Source organism: Phoca vitulina, unplaced genomic scaffold (genome assembly GCF_004348235.1).
Source record: "Phoca vitulina isolate PV1807 unplaced genomic scaffold, GSC_HSeal_1.0 scaffold7, whole genome shotgun sequence".
Taxonomy (NCBI): Eukaryota; Metazoa; Chordata; class Mammalia; order Carnivora; family Phocidae; genus Phoca; species Phoca vitulina.
This window is the reverse complement of record NW_022589710.1, coordinates 57,017,737-57,039,454: the sequence shown is the minus strand read 5'-3', so window position 1 is coordinate 57,039,454 and position 21,718 is coordinate 57,017,737. Positions and strand designations below refer to the sequence as shown.

Sequence of the window (21,718 nt, the reverse complement as noted above, 5' to 3'; positions counted from 1 at the left end):
AGATTATTTATTTATTTATTTGACAGAGAGAGACAGCGAGAGAAGGAACACAAGCAGGGGGAGTGGGAGAGGGAGAAGCAGGCTTCCGGCCGAGCAGGTAGCCCGATGCGGGGCTCGATCCCAGGATGCTGGGATCATGACCTGAGCCGAAGGCAGACGCTTAACGACTGAGCCACCCAGGCGCCCCATGACTATTTTAATGTACAGTTAAGGAGCAGTTAACAAAACCAGAGTACGCGGGTGCACCATCCCACCTCCCACCACCAAGGAGGCCTCAATTAGGACCCATAGAGCTTTACTGATCGATACAGGCTTAATAGAACTATCATCCATTTTGTTATTGTTGAGTAACATAAGTTCTGGGAGATGGAATGTTCTTTGGAATAGAGACACTTATTCTTTAGCAACAACCTCAACACATTTTGATGAAAGGAAATTGTTTCAAAAAGCGTTTAATTAAAAAAAGTCACCTAGTAAAACAAATTGTAGTCACCTAATGTTAAGTTCCTGATACACACTCAGTTTTTTTTTCTTTGTAATTTCTATTATTACTTTTGGGTTTAGCTATGTCTTCAGCCTATGATATATAATAGAAGTATTCACTTGTATTTCCTGTAAGTTCACTTATGACTTCATATTTAAATTTTTAATTTTTAAATCCATCTGCTATGCACTTTCTTATGTGGCATTATATGAGGCTATGAGACTTGAACTTCTTATAAATGGTCCATTGTACCAATAACCTAGCTTCTCTCTGCTAAGCTGGAATATCACCTTTATCACATAATCAATTTTTATTCTGGGGTAAACCATTTTTCAGATTGCTCTTATGTTCCCTTATTCTAACACTCTGTTACTGAGGCAATACCAACCTAGTTTCATTCAAGCCCAGTATTTGGTGATCATTTTTAATCAGAAATGATAAGCACTAGTTTTATTTTATCTCAGGTCTTCTCAAAATAAGCTAATTTTCAGGTTTTGAATATAAGGTACTAGTGGGGGATGCCTGGGTGGCTCAGTTGGTTAAGCGTCTGCCTTGAGCTCAGGTCATGATCCTGGAGTCCCTGGATCGAGTCCCACATTGGGCTCCTTGCTCAGCAGGGAGTCTGATTCTCCCTCTGCCCCTCCCCCTGCTCTGCACCATCTCTCTCTCTGACAAATAAATAAATAAAATCTTAAAAAAAAAATAAGGTACTAGTGTTTAGAATGCTAAGAATCATGTTAATTTAGGAGATGTGAGGATTGATACTATGGTAATTTGCTGATTAAACAGGTTGAGTGTTCACTTTGTGCTTCTGGATTTTCCAGTAATTAGTCCTTAGAATACTATAACCAAAAGTCACAAAATATTTTTGTAATTAGTATTTATGTGTCACATAAGCTCATGAGCCAGGAACAGATGGTAAAAATTTTTTTTTAAGAAGTGCTTTGACGGGTACCTGGCTGGCTCAGTCAGTAGAGCATGCGACTCACGAGTTCACGCCTCATGTTGGGTATAGAGCTTACTTTAAAAAAAATTTGGGGGGGTGCCTGGGTGGCTCAGTCAGTTGAGCACCTAATTGATTTTGGTTGAGCACTCTTGATTTTGGCTCAGGTCATGATCTCAGGGTGGTGAGATTGAGCCCTGCATTGGGCTCCCCGCTGGGCTTGGAGCCTGCTTGCAATTCTCTCTTTCCTTCTCCCTCTGCCCCGCCCCCCAACCCCATGCACATGGGTGCACATGCTCTCTCTGTCGCTCTCTTAAAAAGAAAAGGGGAGAAAAAGCACTTGGGGAAAATTACCTAAGTCATCAACAAAGCCAAGGATCCTATGTGTTTAGGTTCCTAGATTTTATCTGCAATAAACTGCACACAAGAACAAAAAAATCCTGCCTCTGTTTAAAAGTGGTAAAATTACACGAGTTGTTTTTTCTCTTGTTCCTTTTTGATGTAATTATTTATTCAAAGATGGAACTTGATGGGAATAGTTTAAAATCTCAATTTCTCTGAAAAATGTTAGTCCACACTTCTTAATATTCTCATTGCTTTCTTTGTTGTTGTTGTTGTTTAAGTCACCTCCACACCCAGCATGGAGCCCAGTGTGGGACCTGAACTCACGACCAACTAAGCCACCCAGGCACCCCTCGTTCCTTTCTAAAAAATACATTTAAAACCAATCTGAGAGAAGTTTCTTGCAAAGAAAAGTAAATAGGTTTACCATTGGCCCACTGAACCAAATCTACTTTTTTGCTTTCTCTAACTTAGTTCCTTATGGGAAATCCAGATTCTTAAGTTACCAAAGTTATAAACTTATTTCTTGATTATGTTTGTAATGTGTGGTTAAGAGGATTTTAACTAAAGGCATCTCCCATTGCTTCAGGCTTCTGGGCTGGCAGTTGATGGTCACCCCTCAGGACTGTTAATGGAGGTGGTCAGTGCTGACCCAGGCCCACAGGAGAGACGCATTTGCACTGAGTCTTGCTTCCCTGGGATGTTTGTGGGTGATCAAGCCTTGCTGCTTTTCCTCTCTGCATATGCGCATTCCAGAGGTTTTACCTGGATAGCCCAGGAAAAGATAGACCTGCCCATCCTCCGACAGTCAAGGCAGATGTTCCTGCATGAAGAGGCTTCTCAAACCCTGGAGTGTGGGCAGAGGGGTCTGGGCAGCCACAGAGGGTGGAGGCCCCAAGTGAGGACAGAGAGTCTCCTTTTTTCTGATATATGGCTGGATTAGTTTGTCTTCTTTTTGCTTTAGTAGATTTATTATTTTACCTTCTTATTAATTTATTTTGGCAGAATTAGGAAAACTATGTGTATGTATGTCTCAATGACATGTCTTATTTTTATAGGCAAACTCAGACTGTCACAGTGAACCCAATTAGGAGGAGGTCGTCTTCAAGGGTATCCCTGGTAAGAAAGAAGGAAAAATATAATTGCTTTTTTTCTTTTAGTGATATCATCTTCCTTAATAAAAGATGCTTTTGATAGTATTAATTTTTTATTTGGACCACAAAAGTGTGCTGGTATTCCATTGTTTTTAACCAAAGAAATGGCAGTTTTCCATAGGCTGACCCTAATATTTATGTAATATTTATTTTATTATACATATTTAAATATTAGGTCCAACCTAGTATTAAAATTTTTGACTATTAGTGAAGAGCAATCAGAAGTTAGATATTTAAAATGCTAGCTAATTTTGCCTGATAAGATTAAATACACTACAGAAAAACTTTTTATATTCACATGTTTACATAAGAATTCAAGGAACTTTGTCTATTCCTTCTTGCTCTTAAAGACTTTTTGGATACAGCTTGTTTTCTTGTGATCTCTGATGTCTGGTATCAGTGCATAGGCCTTGGCATTGTCATTCTGGGAGACACTGAAAGTGACAGATATGGTAAGAGCTGTAGGGTCTTCATGTTTATTTTCTATATATTATATTTAACTTCCTTAGAAGTTTTTTAATGGACAGAAAGAAACCAGCAGAGACTTACTTTACATATATTACATAGGCAGCGATGTGTTTTAACCCTGTTTCCAACTTTCCATTCCTTAGCCTAAGCCCCAGCCCTATGTGATGCCTCCCCCACCCCAGCTGCATTATAATGGACATTATACAGAACCATACACTTCCTCCCAAGGTAAAGTACGCTATATCTGAAATGCCATACAAAATTATTACAATTTGAATAAATCTATGAAGACTTGGAGATCTTGGAGCCAGGATAGTTTTGGCTGACGTTACAACCAAATCGTTTTCATGATTATAGCCATCCTGGATTCATAGAAGCAGCAGTCATTAGATTCAGTTTCTTGAAAATGTGTAGCAATATTCAGTATCAAATTCTGATGCTCAAATGATCCCAAGTTTGGCCTTTGGGAGCCCCTTTCAGCCAACTCCGTTGTCCTGCTGACACTCTCCCATTAGCCTTTGAGTGTTTCCTTGATTTCCAGCATAAGATATCCCAGGCTCGTTTTGGTTTTTTTCCTGCCCGAGAGCTGCCCATTATAAGGGTTTAAGCATTTCATTTTTATTTATTTTTATTTTTCACTCGGTTAGTGTAGGGAGCTGTATTTAAGACAGTGCCTCCCAAGCTGAACCTCAGGCATTCATTCAGGAGACATTTACTCTCTCCTCTGTGTACGAGGCTCTCCTACAGAGGCCACGGAGATTTAATGCAGAGAAGTAGTTCCACATCCTAGGAAGCTTAGGATCTAATTGGTGGGGGATAAGACTAGCACACAAATAGCTTAAACACAAAGAGAACATGATTGTTTTGAGGAGAGAGAGCAAGCGATTATGTGACGAAAGACTCTCATTCTGTTGGGGAGACTGAGAAGGGCTTTCTGGAAAGACGGCAGCTAGAGAGAGGGAGGCGGGCAGTTGATGGGGATTGCTGCCCCTGGTTTTGGGGGACAGTGAACACCATGGCACAGACTGAGGAAGGGGCATTGGGGAGGGGAGGGGTATGGCTGGACTTGGAACTGGGAGAAGCCATGTGTGAAGGGACCAGAGGTGGTTTGTGACTGTGTTGTGTGTGCCGGGCCTTCCGTGCACAGAGGAGAATTTCCGCACAGTGAGGTAGACAGGTGGGCAGCAGGGAAGCCGTGCTTCAGGGTATGGATTCCCAGAGGGTGCACCTCGGTGGGGGCTGTTTTCTCCCTCACTGCGGGCTCCTTGTGCCCCGCCCTTGTGTGCTTCTGTGCCCCCAGCCCCACCCGCCGCTGGGTAAAGGCTCTTCTGTCTGCATTGCTAGTCTGCAGATACCCTAATACTTTTTCCTCGCCTCTCTCTTCCAACTATGGTTTGAGTTCATTTTCCCTTCCCTTTTCCACCTGCTGCTTCTGAGAGCAGTGCCCGTGTGGGTGGGTACCTGTTTACTCCTTCCGACTTTGCTTTGCTGCCCCAGCTGCCCTCTCAGTCCCTGGAGCCCCCCACCTCCTCACTGGCAAATTGAGCTTTTTCTCCTCTCGAAAAACCTCTTGTTGGGGCGCTGGTTCTCTCTCCTCCTCCTGCGCCGTCAGTGGTGTTCGCTGTCTGGGAAGGTCTCCGGGGGTGGCCTTCTTCCCTCCCTTTGCAGGCTCCCACGGCAGCCCCGTCCACAGTTCAGATTTCGGCAGGGGTGACTGTCACATCTGTATTTCCCATCTGCAGCCCTGCATCTCCATCTGCCCCACAGGTGACAGGGTAGGAAACCACCGCACCAAAAGCCCTCGGCGGGGGACTTGGCTTATAGTATCAGCTATTACAGCTTGCTGAGAATGAGAATGTCACATTTGAGCTCATTGCTCTGCTCCACAAGCCCATCCCTTTCCCCCTCGTCCTTATTTCCTCTTTGCGATGACGTCACTCTCCTGGTTACCTGGATTCCAAACTGCATGCAATTTTGTTTTTCTTTTTTCCCCCTCAGCACCCAGTCCATCACACACGTTCTGGCCTCTAACTCCATACAATATCCCTTCCGTCTCCCTGTCCCTCTGCCCCTGGTTCAGTCCAGCCTCACCCTATTAGCTGGTGGCTCCACACGAGAGGCCAGCTTCCACCTCTGCCCTCCCTGGCTCACCGGATACATGGGTGCCCGGCTCTCAGCTCCCCCATGACCATTCCTTTGCCTGGTGTTGCACACTCTCCGCAGTGTTTCCCGACGCCCCTTTCCCAGTCTTATTTCCCACTGTTCTCTTACTCGTCTCCAGCTACCCGACACTCCAGCCAAACTGAGGATGCCCCCCCAGAAGTGGTCTCCTGGCCTGGCCCGTGCTGCCCTGTCACCCAGAATGCCCTTAGTCCTTACATGACGCCATTGTGTGCTCTCCTGCCCGCCTGCTTCCGTCCCATGGGGTGGGGGGTGGGGCTAGATTGTGCTATGGGAACGCCCAGCAGCTTATGCAGTAGAGGTGACTTCTGCTCAGGTTAGCGGGAGGGCTCTGCTCCATGTCTGCCTGCCTCAGGTGTTCTGGTTAGAGGAGCCTCTTCCATCTGGAATGTTGGTCTGGGGGGTGGTGGGGAGGGAGCATGGAAACTGGCTCTCAACCCTCTGCTCTCTTTCCCTTGACCTCTGCTAGTCATGTGACCATGCCTGACAGACACCCAGGGGTGAAGATGGGTAATCCTGTGCGCAACGGCTGCTGCGGGAAGCTGGACATACCCTCCCCACCCCCACAGGCCACTTGAATGCTGTGTCCTCCGTGAGGCTGTTTTTGATTCTCCCCTCCCTGTCCCCATCGACCCAGCCCAGGCTGGAAGTGATCCTACCCTCCTCCTATGTGGACCCCTGTCACACTGAGTCTCACAGTGTAACGTGTCCTTGAATTGTGGTTGTTGTATACATCTCTCCCGTTTACTCACCTGGATTCCAGTCATCTTTTCCCCCCATCGGTTCTCAGCATAGTCTTTTACGCACACGGGCTCACAAAGGGATGGTTTGTGGGGTGTAGGGAGGAGCCTGCAGGCAGGGAGGCCAGGAGGGGTGGGTTTTATGGCTGTGCAGACAGGCTGGGTCAGGACCTGAGCTGTGGTGGCAGTGAGAAAGGGGAGCTCCAGGGATCCGGAGGTTGCAGAGCATTCCAGGTGTGGGAGCAGTACAGGAACCGGGAAGCTTTGGTGTCAGCAGGAAGAATACAGTGATGCATCTGAGCCCTGTTTCGTCCTGGCTTGCACGCCACCTGAGTAACGTCCCCACACTAGATGGTGATATATTCACTTTGATAATCACTAGTCACTTGAACCATTACACGGCTCTTGAATCCCAGAAAGAATACTTTTGAAAGGCAACTGTTCTCTGAGGGACCTGACTGCTACTCTTTGAAGTGTCAGAAATCACCCTCAGTAGTGATGGTGTTTCCGGTGAACTACAGATCAGACAGAAGAAACATGCCTCCTTCCAGCCCCACTAGGCACACATGCAGCCGCTGTAGATGAGACAGCACTCCCGATTCTGCTGCCTGTGGATCCCCATCCCCCTGGAGTGTGGGGCCAGAGTGGGGGTGGGGGGCAGGTGTGAATGGCTTCTGGCCCCTGGTGAGGTTTACAGCAACGGATGATATTGTTGGACCTGGAGAAGTAGAGCCTGCAGAGTTATTGTTTTTGTCTTCATTCTAGAAGAACCTATACAGAAAACCCAGAATTCCACTTGAGGTTTTTACAGATGGTTGGTACTTGAACTAGCTCAGCATCAGCGAGTCCCACATTCCCACCAGGGGGAGAGAGCAGTTAGTGGTGCAATGCCTTGAAAAGTATCTCTGCCTCCAGCTACCCAGAGTTCCTGAAAGTCTGTTTCAATTCTAGCAAAACACACGTTTCTGATTTTCAGAAAAAGACAATATTTTATAATCATTTGTACTCTTTTTTTTTTTTTTTTTTTTTATTTGATAGAGAGAGACACAGTGAGAGAAGGAACACAAGCAGGGGGAGTGAGAGAGGGAGAAGCAGGCTTCCCGCCGAGCAGGGAGCCCGATGTGGGACTCGATCCCAGGACTCCGGGATCATGACCTGAGCTGAAGGCAGACACTTAACGACTGAGCCACCCAGGCGCCCTAATCATTTGTACTCTTAATATTGGATTTAGATTTGGTTAATCTTTACTAGGGGCCAAAGCCTGAATACCACCTTTAGGGTGGGTGAGCCGTCACCATTCTATAGATGAGGATGCCAGGACTCTGGGAAATAATATGCCCACAGTCGTCAGGGAGCCTGGGTAAAGCCAGGTTATTTCTGCATGGATTTTTGTAAGCTACACTGAAAGTGTCATCAGCGTTCAGGGCCTATCTCAGTATTTGCCTAGAGTAATTGGTCGGATTTATACATCTTAAAATCTCATTTTAAAATACATTTTAAATGTGTTTGTTTCCCAGATAACCTCTTTGCAACCAACCAGAATGGATACTGTTGTCACTCTCTGACAAGTTTGGATCGAGCCCAGATTGACCTCAGTGGTCGGATCCGAAACGGCAGTGTATACAGTGCACACAGCACTAACTCCCTGAACAACCCGCAGCCCTACCTGCAGCCGTCCCCCATGTCCTCTAACCCGAGCATCACGGGGAGTGACGTCATGAGACCCGACTACGTGCCATCCCACCGGCATAGCGCCCTGATCCCCCCGTCGTACCGCCCGACCCCAGATTACGAGACGGTGATGAAGCAGCTCAACAGAGGCATGGTGCACGCCGGAAGGCAGAGCCACTCGCTGCGAAACCTCAACATCGGCAACTCGTACGCCTACAGCAGGCCCGACGCGCTGGTCTACAGCCAGCCGGAAATTCGGGAGCACGCCCCCTTCTACTCCCCGCAGTCGGCCCACTACCCGTTCAGCCTGAACTACAGTTTCCACAGCCCGTCCCCGTACCCGCACCCCGCGGAGCGGCGGCCCGTGGTGGGTGCCGTCAGTGTGCCCGAGCTGACCAACGTGCAGCTGCAGGCGCAGGACTACCCGGCCCCCAACATCATGCGGACGCAGGTGTATCGCCCGCCCCCCCCCCCCCCGCCCCCGCGGCCGGCCAACAGCACCCCGGACCTGTCCCGCCACCTGTCCATAAGCAGCAGCAACCCCGACCTCATCACCAGGCGCGTGCACCACTCGGTGCAGACGTTCCAGGAGGCCAGCCTGCCGGTGGCGCACTCCCTGCAGGAGGTCAGCGAGCCCCTCACGGCCGCCCGGCGCGCGCACCTGCACAAGAGGAACAGCATCGAGGTGGCCGGGCTGGCGCACAGCCTCGAGGGCCTGCGGCTCAAGGAGCGCACCCTGTCCGCGTCGGCCGCCGACCCGCCGCCCAGGCCCGTCTCGGCGGGCTCCCAGCCCGGCGGCTGCCCCGAAAGGGCCGAGCGGGACCAGGCGGACGAGCGCGGAGGCCTGGGCTACGGCCACAAGAAGTCTCTCTCCGACGCCACCATGCTGATCCACAGCAGCGAGGACGAGGAGGACCTGGAGGAGGAGATCGCCTCGCTGGCGGTGCCCTTTCCCCAGGCCCGCACGCCCCGGGGCCGCCACTCCCCGGAGCCGCCGGCGGGCCCCTCCCGCGGCCCCTGCGCCCCCACCACCGCCGCCCCGGGCCCGGGCCCCCTGCACGGCCGCGAGCCTGCGTTCCCGCTCGCGGAGGCCCCCCGGCCCCGCAGAGAGGGGCTGCTCACGCCCTCCATGTCCGAGTCCGACCTCACCACGTCGGGGCGCTACCGAGCCAGGAGGGACTCCCTGAAGCAGCGGCCGGTGTCCGATCTCCTCTCGGGGAAGAAGAACGTCGTGGAAGGCCTTCCGCCGCTAGGGGTAAGCCGAGTGTGCGGCTGTGCCCGCATCCGGTCGTCGGCACGTGCGGAGCGCCGCCCCGCTCCGTGCGTCTCCACTTTGACTCTCCTTTCTGGCCCTTTCAGCTTTTGTGTCTTCGAGCTCTTCTCATCCCCGCCCCCCTTATTTCCTGATGGAACATTTTGAGTTTATCTATGGAAATAAGGGGGATCGATTAGACTTTTAGTGGTTTTGCTCGAGATAATAAATTAGAGGGAGTGAAAAGGTAAACTCAGGAGGCTCTGTGAATGGAATGCAGTGGGATGTGGATGGGGGTGGAATGGATGAAAGAAGGAAGGGAGGGAGGGAGGGAAGTGTTCTCTGGTTTGAGGTACGGTTGCTAAGCAACCGGTTTAGAAACACCGTGTGGTGGTGCAGCGGTGCGGGGCTGCGTTGTGCTTGCGGCGTGTTGTCTGAGAGGAGCATTCCCCGAAGGGAAGTGTTGCTGATGTCAGAGTGTGTAGATACAGCTTGAAGTGCCTGGCCATGATCTCTGAGAGCCGCAGAGGGATTCTGGAGTTGGGAAGGTGGCACTTGGTCAAGACAAAACACCCAAGAGCTCCGGGTCTCTTTAAAAGAAAGATTAAGTGAACTGAGAGCCCAAAGAACTTCCTTGTAGAAAACGCAGCTCTTTGATCCTCATTATAATAAATAACCATGAGTTGTACACTTCTTATTTATTTGGGGCAAAATATAAAAGCATAACATCATCTCTAGCTGCCATTCCTGGAGCATTTACCATGTTCCAAGGCATGTCCAGCTTACAACAGGCCTATTGTTCCTTCAGAAGAGAAAACAGACTCTGAGATGTTAAGTAACTTTTCCAAGGTCACACAGCTAGTGGGTGACTGAACTGGAATTTTAAAGCCACGTTTATCTCTGCAACCTACTCTCTGATCATCTACACTGTTCTGCATTGAGGTATATTGTATATGATATTTTATTAAGTAGTTATTGCTTGTCTAAGCCTTGCTGTTTTCTGTCTTTCCACCGAAACTTTTTGAGTCCCCAGGCACTGGCCATGCGTTTGTGCCTTTGTTATTTAACCGCGGCCACTCTAAGTCATCTTGCTGCATTGCTCAGGCTTCTGGCTCCTTATTGCCCATGTCTCCACGCCCGGAGCCCTGCCCTCTGATCGAGCTAAAGTGATTAATCAGCCTATCCATTCTGTCTCCCAGTTACTCCCAGTGCCCTAGCAGCTAGGACTCCTCCCCCATCTCTGATAGCCTGTATACTCAGACTTGAGGACCCATCACAAGTATAGTAGTATCTTCAAAAACTGGAAGAATATTCACACAATTTTACAGTGAGTATGCAATTGATTGGTAGAGGTAGACTGAAACCACTTAACAACAGTGCTGTGGATTTAAGTGTGTTTGCTTTTAATGAATTTGGGCTTTGAATTTTAAGTTTATTTTTAATTTTTCTTGGTAAACATTCTTACCTACCTGACATTCTTGGTAACATTCTTACCTACCTGAAAAGTAAAGACCAGGGTCTTAGGTTGGCTGGAGTGGAAGGTATGGATTCATGATCAATGATTCAGGGTAGAAACAGGGTGTGAATAGGTCTCTGAAAGGTAATTCTACCTGAGTCCCTGAGCCAGCTGGACAGGGTCCTTTTCATAGTTAATACTCTTTCCCTAATCACATCAAGAACTATCTTTTTTGGTTTTTTGTTTTCTTAGAGAAAGAGAGAAAGTGTGTGAGCAGAGGGAGGGGCAGATAGAGAGGGAGAGAGAGAATCTTAAGCGCATGGAGCCTGACGTGGGGCTCAATTTCCCCACCCTGAGATCATGACCTGAGCCGGAATCAAGAGTCAGATGCTTAACCAACTGAGCCACCCAAGTGTCCCAGAACTAGCCATCATTTTTATGTATGACCTGAGTCTTTTACCCAAATGATACTTGTTTTGAGTACAGTCCACCATTTCAAGCATATTGTCCCTGTACCTTTTGAATGGGATATAGCAAGATCCCCTAAATCTGAGACTTTTGATCAGTTTGGTTCTCTAAAAATACAAGTTTTCTCCCTTGCTGACTTTTAAGACCCACAGTATTAGTACAATTCTGTGATTAGATTATGCTCTTGATCCCCTTCTTTGGCATAATGGATTCTCCTTGCTTGACCAATGTGTATGGCAGCTGTGGCTTGGGGGAAAGGTCTAGGACCTAGGAATGGAAGAACCGGGGTCTGAGGCTAGACCCTCCCATGTACTAGTTCTCTGCCCCGTGGGCTGGACCTGGCAGCACCAGAACCACATCTCCGTCTGTAGCATGGGGACGGTCACCCCTGCCCTGCCTGCTGTGGTAAGTCCCACGGAAGGTTAGGCAGGAAAAATGCTTTGTAAATTCTGTGATGGGGCGTAGCTGACTTTAAGGAAAGGTTTTTTACTGTTTTGACACTGATGACCATTTATAACGAGACAGCTGTGTGACCTTGGGCAAGCTGTCCCATCTCTCTGACTCCGCTCCGTTGTAACGGAAGCTGACCCCAGAGAGTTGTGGCAGGGTAAGTGAGGTCCTGGCGCACAGAAAATGCTCAGACGAAGTTAGCTCATTACGGTGCGGTTGCGTCATCCTGACTTGCCGAGAACTGAAGAGCTCAACCCCCTGCTAAGCCCCTGGGACTCTTCATAGTGACATGGGGTTGCCATGACCTTCACTGTTACCACAGACACACTGAGTTCACATACTAATGCGAATTCAGGTTATGGGAGTTTAGTATTAAAAACAGTGAACTAAATTGCAGACAAGCAGAAACATTTTGGAGTTCTCCACCCTTCTCCACCTCCGGGAACTTGATTGTTATCTGAAAAAGAGTGGGCTGGTTGGAGTGCTCCCGCAGCGAGGTACAGATTTTCCGGTGCGCCCTTAGTCCGGGCCGGCGCTGCGCACGTCAATCACTGTGGGCGGTGCCCTGAAGGGCGCGCGTGGACTCGGGGGGCGGTGCCGCTGCTGACCGGCGCGGCTTCCCTCACGCGCGGGCTTTAGACCCCGGCCTGAGGTGCGGCGGCCTCCTGACCCTGTCCTGGGGGGCGAGGGCGGGCTTGAGTTTTCAGGAGTCTGGTGAGCCACTTGGTGTCAACATTGGCAGCTTGAGATTGGCCGTGGTGGGAGAATTCGCGCCATGGCAACTGGCCAACCCTGCGCGTCAGACCCCCCCCCCCCCCCCAGTCGGTAACCGGCAGCGTACGGGCGTTTTCTGCGCGGGGCAGAATCGTGACGCTTGGGCCTCTCGCTCCCAGGCTGCTAGGGCCGGAGTAAAGCTGGTTTCATTTGTGAGTCGGAACTGAGAAAACCATTGCTGGCAAACAAGGGCCACTGTCGTAGCGACTGTGGCTTCCGAGGAGACTCCGCCTTCTCGGGCTTGTCCGCTGAAGACAGAAGATCGTTACTTCCGTAGTCACGTTAGGAGACGCACATTTTCAGTCGACTCACACCCTGTCCTGTACCCTGCCTTCCTGGTGTCACCATGGAGATTTCAGTCCTGTTGTCTTTCCCTGGTTGAAAATGCGGCAGGCAGTTCTGAGGGGTAGTGAGCCAACCCAGGTCACCCCAGTCTGCAACAGAACGGAGGGCAGGATAGAGAGAGCGACCCCAGAAACCATGGAATTTTTTCAGAACGGCTTAAAGAACTGGTTTATATCTTTAAAAAATCACAAAAGCCTATGGCAGTCATGCGACTGCACTTAAAACCCTTTCTGTGGACTGCCGCTGATTTTTGTGCGCGTGTCATGTTTTGAAATTGGGGAGTTGTGTGAAGGAATGCTGCCTGCCTGGAGCCTCACCTCTCGTTACCGCAGGGACTTGAAACGAATTGCATTTCAAAATCTTCTATCTGCAAGACTTATCAGGGCTTTGGCCTTGAAAGGAATGTCTTGTGTGGCTGTAACCTCTCCTGTGGGTGTTGGCGAAGAAGAACACTCCTTCCATTTGTTTCCAGTCCTCAGTCCCCTGAAGTGTCTTTTCCAGGGGGGGTGTATTTGTGTATATTTCATATATATACATATAAATATTTTTATAGGGAATGAAAAAGAGCCGGGTAGATGCAAAAAAAATTGGTCCTCTCAAATTGGCTGCCCTAAATGGACTCTCCCTATCCCGACTGCCTCTGCCTGATGAAGGAAAGGAAGTGCCCGCCAGAGCCACCAATGACGAGAGGGTACGTACGAGACGTATGGAGCGAGCGGTATGCTTTCTCTGGGACAGTTCCCAACACGCTACAAAAATGCCTTCAGATTTTAGTGAATTTGCTAATACGTCTAATTATCGTGAGTGTTAAGGCATTTTATAATGTGGATGTAAAAAATTGGGGCAAATCTGTTAATAGGTAATTTTAGAGTAAATGTTGATTTTTTTGTTTCTTTGTTCCTGAATGTTCTTTACCTTCTTCCGGCCATCTGCAGCAGTCTTGATTTTTGATGGCTTTAAGTTAAGAGGAATTCTACAAGGAATTCTACTCCATATAAGTACAACCGGGAAAGAGCAGACATTGACTGCCTTCATTGTATTGAAAATTTATCTCAGGTGTAAACAGTTACTGAATTTTTCATGACTTTCTTTGTGACCAACATATATTTGCTATGAGGTTTTATTATATCAAAATCAGACAGGCATGAATTAATGCTAAGTAAAAATTTGCTTACAACAGGATTCTGGAGATAATTTCAATATTTACTGTTTTTTTCAGTTTTTGTATATCATAGATTAGAAAATTGAAGCATTTGTTCATAGAGACTGGAACGGATTCTCCTACTCTAGGGTTTACTGTTCTTCAGGAGAACTTTCTCTTCCTTAGGAGTCACAAAACTGACCATAGATTTAGAGAAAATGAATTCAAATTATTGTCGGCCAGTTTTCACCCTTAAACAGAACTCTCCATTCTGCTTCTCACCAACAAGGTGATTTTGTTATTTTAACTCTTACTGTTACGGCTTGTTGAAAATTTAGTTTTGATGTCATCTAGAGTTTTCAGTACTAGATAATGCTAAACTTGAAGCAGAAAACAAGATTTCAGATGCGCCATCGGAATGCAGCTTGGACATGTGACGATACTCATTATTCCACGTGTTCCATTTTACAGTGTAAAATTCTGGAACAGAGGTTAGAACAGGGAATGGTATTCACAGAATATGAAAAAATTCTTAAAAAACGGCTAGTTGATGGGGAGTGCTCAACAGCACGACTCCCTGAAAACGCAGAAAGAAATCGATTCCAAGATGTTCTTCCCTATGACGACGCCAGAGTGGAGCTGGTCCCAACTAAAGAAAACAACACGGGCTACATCAACGCGTCACATATTAAGGTAAGAGCAGTGGTGAGGCCGTGACGGCTGTGAAGTTGCGAGTTCAGTTACGAGAATGATAAGAACTGTATTCTTGTCTGCAGTCTAAACACAGCCTAGTTGGGGCCTTTGTGAGAACTCACGTTATAAACCGGGAAATCCGTACGCCACAGCTGGGTTGGAGGTGTTGACCAGCAGAGCGGAAGCTGCCTTCCCCTCCCACGTGCTAAGCCCCTCTGCCCCCAGCACTGTGGCCAGGACTCAGGGAGCGCTCTTCTGCCTGACCTTAGTTAGGCCTTTGTTCTTCTAAATCTGAAGATCTCTTTCTGGCATAAATTCTCTCCAGAATGGCAGAATTGCTAGTTTTCTGTTATCACATACCTACGTTGATTCTTACGTGACAAAGGGGTCTCGGTTGGTTGGTTTGTTTATTTTAGAGAGCGAGCAGGGGAGGGGCAAGGGAGAGGGAGAGAGTCCAGAGCAGACTCCCAGCTCAGCGTGGAGCCCAACCCAGGGCCTCCATCCCACGACCCTGAGATCCTGACCTGAGCCACAACCAAGAGTGGGACACTTAACCGACTGAGCCACCCAGGCGCCCCGTCTGGGTTTTTTAATGGTGTTCACCGAAGCTTTTCCTTAGGATGGTGACGTCTTCTTTTTGCTTTTTCCCTGTGATCACTTCTCAGCATCGTTGTGTTCTTTGGAGAAGCGGCCCCACTTTTTCCTTGGAGACAGTGTCATGCCATTTAACTGGGGTAATGTTACACCCAGTGAGATGGGAAAAGGTGATGCTGATCCCCAACTGGGAGGTGAGGAGACAGGCGGTTTGTCTTCTGCAGCATTGTACCTTTTGTGTGTGCTGGTTGGAGACCCAGTGCGTTCATTTTGGAAAGGAGAAGCTTCCTTATTGGGAGTGAATGAGGAAGTATACACGGTCAGGAGTTTTTCTTTCCCACATTCTATTTCGTTTGCAAGTGGTATTTGATGAGTGCGGGTTCACGCTTGGGGCTTCCAGAGACCTGGCAGTCTTCCTGCAAACGTGGGTGCCCTTGGCGGTCTTGGGGAATCTGTGCATGCGCTTTTTAATATGGATATAATTTATTTAAAAACCGAGCGTTTCGGTGGAATAACTCATCCAGTCTCATGACGGGGTGGATAAGAACTGAATAAAGTCGTTGTCCTATGTGGGTATTGCAGAATCTTCAGGGGCCAACTGAAGACCAGTGCAAGGCGGCTGAGCCTCGGAACTCCTAGACCTACCGCTTACCAGCGTGGGGCCTCCTTGTGCTTTCCTCTGAATAAAGCGCTGACACCTCCCCCTCGGGCCTGTCCACAGAGCTGGGTTCGCTGCTAGCACCCGGGGCTGGCCGCTGAGTGAGCCTGCCGTCAGTGAGGGGATGCAGCTGAGACTCCGGGCTGGCAGCCTTGGATGCGGCTGAGGGCGGAGTAGCATGGGGCCCTTGGGAAGCAGCCACTGTGGTCCCCAAATGTCAGCAGGCGTGGGCTTTACCCCAGATCTCCTGACTACAGATCCAGCGACCGCTCTGCTACCTTAGCCTCTTCTTAAGGAGGTGCAGCCTCAGGTGGAAACTTAGTATCCGTTCCGGGGGGTGATCTTGACTCAAGTTCAGAGGTGAGACCACTTTAAGCAGGAATATTTTTTCTGCCCTAGAAATCTGGTATTTAACCTCGGTTTTGGCTTAATTGTTCCTACTTCTCCCAGTGTGTTTAATACTTCATGAGGGGAAACTGTGTTTGAAATTTAGCATACTCTTATGTTGATACTATTTTTATAAGAAAAAGAATCATAACAACAGCAATAAGAACTATGTATTGAGAACCTATTATGTACAGGCACCACATACATTGCCTCATTTAATTCTGCCGACGGCCCTATGAGGGTACATGACATTTTTATTTTACAGATGGGAACAGAGAGTCAAAGAGGTTAAGCAAATTGTCCCAGGTCACATAGATATTATGTGAATTCAGAGTGTGTAAGTTTATAAATAGGTAGTAATGGGAATTGTATTAACAAGGAAAAAGGATAAGAGAAAACTCTTTATTCTGAATAATTCAGTTCATGTTTTAGTACTGCCATAAACAAATGTGCATACGTGCATACATACATACGTATATACACATACACATTAATTAATAATTAATATTTAAAGTTTTTAGAGAGAGCGGGGGAAGAGAGGCAGAAGGAGAGAGAGAGAATCCCCAGCAGACTCCCCACTGAGCGCGGCCCCCAACATGGGCCTCGATCTCACGACCCTGAGATCATGACCTGAGCCGAAATCAAGAGTCAGACGCTCAACCCGCTGAGCCACCCAGATGCCCCGCACATTAATTTTTTTAAAACTCTTTTCTGATTGCAGGTCTCTGTCAGTGGAATTGAGTGGGATTACATTGCCACACAGGGGCCACTACAGAGTACCTGTCAGGACTTTTGGCAGATGGTGTGGGAACAGGGAATTGCCATCATAGCAATGGTGACCGCAGAAGAGGTAAGTGCTCATTTCCCTTAACTGCTTTTCTCAGCCTGAGAACAGTTCGTGTTGGTCCTGGGGGCTCCTGACCTTTCAAGGAGGAGGGCCAGGGTGGGGTTGGGGTCCGGCATTTCGGACGTGCGCTCTGTGTGAAAGGGCGTCCGCGGCTGGGTCTGGTGTGTGTTCTGACCGCACGCGTCCTTCGCAGGAGGGCGGAAGGGAGAAGAGCTTCAGGTACTGGCCACGGCTGGGTTCCCGGCACAACACCGTCACCTACGGGAGGTTTAAGATCACAACGCGGTTCCGCACCGACTCCGGCTGCTATGCCACCACGGGCCTGAAGCTGAAGCACCTGCTCACGGGGCAGGAGAGGACGGTCTGGCATCTCCAGTACACAGACTGGCCCGAGCACGGCTGTCCCGAGGGCCTCACGGGCTTCTTATGTAAGTGCCTTCGTGCCAGCGCAGCCTCTGCTTAAATCACCCACACGGAGGAAGACTTGGGCTCCTGAAAATACTGCCTGTATGATGTCTCATAGAAGCTTTGGACTTGCTTTATTTTTTTTTTTCTTAAGATTTTATTCATTTATTTGAGAGAGAGATTGAGAGCATGAGCTGGGGGGGCACGGCAGAGGCAGAGGGAGAAGGAGGCTCCCCGCCGAGCAGGGAGCCCAATCCAGGGCTCGATCCCAGGACCCCGGGATCATGAGCTGAGCTGAAGGCAGACGCTCAACCGACTGAGCCACCCAGGCGCCGCTGGACTTGCTTTAAAGTAAAGGTTTTAAGTGTTTAGAGGAGGCTTAACAGAAAAAAGTTTTTAGAGTATGGTTTGGTGGAGAGTAGAAGGACCCTTAGAGACTGTCTGCTCCACCTTATGTTGTAGGGGCCGGAGGCAGTGACGGTCACACTGTCGGTTAGCGGTTGGGGGGGGTTAATTGGCACCCAGGGCTCTTTATCCAGAGACCTCCCAATCAGTGATGCTAGTCTGGAAATTATCACTTTGATGGGCCTTAATCCCTGCATAATTTTCTGTTTCATTGATACTCCACAGCATACCTTGAGGAGATCCAGTCTGTTCGACGCCATACAAATAGTACCAGTGAACCAAGAAGCCCCAACCCTCCGTTGCTGGTCCATTGCAGTGCTGGGGTGGGAAGGACTGGCGTCGTCATTTTGTCGGAGATCATGATCGCCTGTCTGGAACACAACGAGGTACGAGATCCTTGTTGGTCAGGGGGAGAAGCGGGCCGGGCACGAGGCTGGGGAAGAAAGGAACTGGTGGCCTACCAGTTCTCTCTGAACAAGTTCCCCGGAGGCTTCTTCCAGAAGATGCTAAGGTAGGAAAGTGTCTGTGTCTTGACCGGAGTTCTGCTGGGACTGCTCCCCTCTCTGCGGGGGACTGCGTCCCGCTCATCGCCGTCTCTCCATCCAGGTGCTGGACATCCCCCGGGTGCTGGACATGCTGCGGCAGCAGAGGATGATGATGGTGCAGACCCTCTGCCAGTACACGTTCGTGTACCGAGTTCTCATTCAGTTCCTGAAGAGCTCGAGGCTCATATAAGCTCCCACGGCTCGTGATGGGGACCCGATGGTGGGACATGTTGACAGCTGACAAGAGCGCTCGCCTGACTCGTGCCTCCTCGCGGCCACGAGTGGCGCCTGGACAGCGGCGCACGCAGGGAGCCGTGCAGAGCACAGGGCCGGGGAAGGGCTGAAGGAGACGCACGCGGTCCCCAGGGCCTGGCCCCCTCCCATCTCTCCAATTTGCAGCACTTGCACACTTTGTAGAGGTTGTTTTCCAGACAGTTCTCTGTTGTACCGAAGCTGTGCCGGGCAACTCTGGCAATCAATAAGGCGTATCGATTTCTATCTTGGACATCTTGGAATTTTATTTTATGGCTAAAGTATTTGGGGTTTTCTTGTTGAGAAACTGAACTTTCCATGGCGATGGTCCACAGGTGTGATTGGTTCCTATGTAAGTTTGTATTTAAAGCCATGCTACTGTCTCTTGTTATTTTTAAAAAACCCTAACAGCTTAGTTACCAAACCCAAAACTACAAGAAGAATCTAAAAGTGTTATTTTGAAACATAGAAGCATTTTTATATTCAGAAAATTTTTTATCCTAAAATATTCTATATATTTGTACCTTTTCTATTTTCCAAACAAGAGTACAGCTCATTAAGGTACTGAAATGAATGAGTTACTGTAAGAGAAAGTTGGGAATGAAGGCACATTATTGGAAATGTGAGACAATACTCAGAGTCACTATTTTTTTTCAGTATTATTTGTAAACCTAAACGAGTTTGATCTTATTGGTAGAAACTGGAGTGAAAAACAATTGTATAGGTTGGTTTTAAGCACTTTGTTGTTAAAGACAAATCTGAATTTTAGTATATGTGTTGCTTGATAGATGAGACGGTAACAGTGAGTATCCAGAAATGTTTGGAAGAGATATGGGCTAAGTGTATGTGGGGTGGTCAGGGCGAGAGTAAGTGCAGTGGAAATGCAAGATGGCAAACGCAGGATGCCTTTGACAGAAGTACAGTATTAACTCTGCTCAGACTGAGAGGCTGGGATGGAGAGAGGGGGGCCGGGGGTGGCGGCTGAGCCCCCAGAGGGGAGGTACCCCCGGGAAGTTCACGTCACTCTCCGTGACTCACTTTGTTTCCTTAGAGTTCTTATACCTAAACCTCTATTCTTTTCTAATAAAGTCAGGTTTATATTACCATGAAAAGAAGCCTTGAAGAGGCTTTATTTTGTTCTGATTGGAAGAAGGGAAGAGTTAGTAATAGTTTCACCTCATTTCCCAAAACTGCAGCCCAGACTACTTGTGGGGCCCCCAGAGATCGCTGTGCTGTTCAAGAGGTGCTGGGGTTCTAGCTCCCTGATCCCCTGACTTCACCCCTGAGGTCAGTGTTAGCTTCTTGGTTCCTCCCCGCCCCCCCCCCGTTCCCGTGCACCGATCGCATCCCGGTGGCTGAGCTCGAGAGGGAGAGTGTGGCCTTTGGGTCAGGGCTACGAGGGACTTGAGTAGGTAAGGACTTACTGGGTACGTTTCACTGAGGAGCCATCTCATTTTTCTTCTGAGGCTGCTTCTCTAAAATGCAGAGCTTCCAAAATGCCACATCCAGGGCTATTCCCCAAATGACAGTGTCCAAGGGATGGCTCTGACTCCCATGTTCACTCTGAAGGCAGTTTAACTCACTGTTGAACGTGACCGCTGAGTGTGCGTTGTCAGCTGGGAGACAGGATTTGCTTCATACGGTGTGGATCTGCCTATCTCCGGGTTACCCAGAAACTAACCCTTAAGAGGTTCATTCAGGAGATAGTAATGAAAACGACTACTGGAAGTGGGCACATTGCTCACTTAGGGACAAGATGTTAATTTTAAACCTGAAATTGTTTTAAGAGTCCTGTTTAAATAACAGTAGACCCAAGTGTAAATATTGAGAAAGAGCTCCCAGAAGAATGGGTTAAGGATTTTTATGATCATATTTCCCATCTCCACACCAAATAAAGGATGGGAGTGTTTTCAGTGTTTTGTTTTGGTTTTATTCTTCCATGGTACGTTTTTTAAAAAATGCTTTTCTGTCAGGTTTAAACATTTTGAAGTGTTCCATTGACAAGAACATACTGTAAAACAAAAATCTAAAGAGTAATATATGGTATATTTGTGTTCCAGTTGTAATAATTATAAGTAGATTACTTCTGAGGGCTAAATTATACTATTTAAATGTCATTCTTAAAATGTCGCATGTTTGACCAGCTTCTAAGACCCATGTAATTTTTTTGTCCCTTTTGAATATTTAAACTTTTTCAGTTAGTGAATATGAAAGTATTTCTGAATAAAAATCGACATTACTGGACTTTGAAATAATGTGATTTTCAAGAGCAAACTGTACAACATTTAGGCTTCATAGGTTTACCACCACCGAATGGAGAATGTTGCTGTCTGCCAAAGTTATACAATGCTTCACTATCTCAGTGTCTTTTTAGTTCCTTGAGATTCTAAATTTCATAGCAAAATTACCAAAATGTACATTTTCACAAAAAGTAGGTTACAAACCACTGCTTTCCAATGGATTGATTTTGGCATCTCTGGCATCAGTCTTCCTGATTAGTGGGGTCTTTTGATGAAATATTCTAGCTGAGAGTTTTGAGCACAGAAAAGTGTTCATTTAGAATGTTAAGTGCAGTCATTATTAATTACTTCCCTCTGGAACACCTACTGTGAAGTATTCTGAAAACCCTAGTATTTAGCCTTCAAAACCCTTTGGCAGAATTAAGACAGAAGGTGGACGGACCTGTCCTTCCTTTGAAACTTCCAGAAAGAGCAAGGTCTAGGCAGAAACACAGAGGAAGAGTGTGTCAGTGGGGAGGACTGAGTGATGACAGCAATCAAGGCCAACTTCTCTGTGAAGCTTTCATCGTCAGAAGAAAACAACCCCTTTAGGATGGGTTGATATGTTAATATTCACAACATTTAGAAGATATATATGTATATACTATATATATAATATAAAACCTCATGTTTTAAAATGTACAACTGGAGGTCAGCTGCACTGTAGGAACAGGTTTGAGATTTGCATGAACAAATGGAAGCAAGAATTGCTGTTTGTTGTAAATTGTTTTTAAAATCAGACTTTTAAAGTTTTAATTTATTTATTCATTTTAAGCAATCTCTG

General features: G+C 47.8%; 1 protein-coding gene across 3 annotated transcripts in view; it reads left to right on the top strand.

Moving 5' to 3' along the window:
- PTPN21 (protein tyrosine phosphatase non-receptor type 21) overlaps positions 1–21,710 on the top strand; it is a 75,150-nt gene extending 53,440 nt beyond the window's left edge. For all 3 annotated transcript variants that reach the window (XM_032405731.1, XM_032405734.1, XM_032405733.1), the window contains 9 exons: positions 2,828–2,888; positions 3,535–3,619; positions 7,830–9,238; positions 13,282–13,419; positions 14,341–14,562; positions 16,923–17,051; positions 17,242–17,476; positions 18,084–18,244; positions 18,465–21,710. In XM_032405731.1, the coding sequence (XP_032261622.1) occupies positions 2,828–2,888; positions 3,535–3,619; positions 7,830–9,238; positions 13,282–13,419; positions 14,341–14,562; positions 16,923–17,051; positions 17,242–17,476; positions 18,084–18,244; positions 18,465–18,593 (2,569 nt within the window). In that variant the 3' untranslated portion in view covers positions 18,594–21,710. The remainder of the gene's footprint in view (positions 1–2,827; positions 2,889–3,534; positions 3,620–7,829; positions 9,239–13,281; positions 13,420–14,340; positions 14,563–16,922; positions 17,052–17,241; positions 17,477–18,083; positions 18,245–18,464) is intronic.
- Positions 21,711–21,718: the final 8 nt, after the last annotated feature.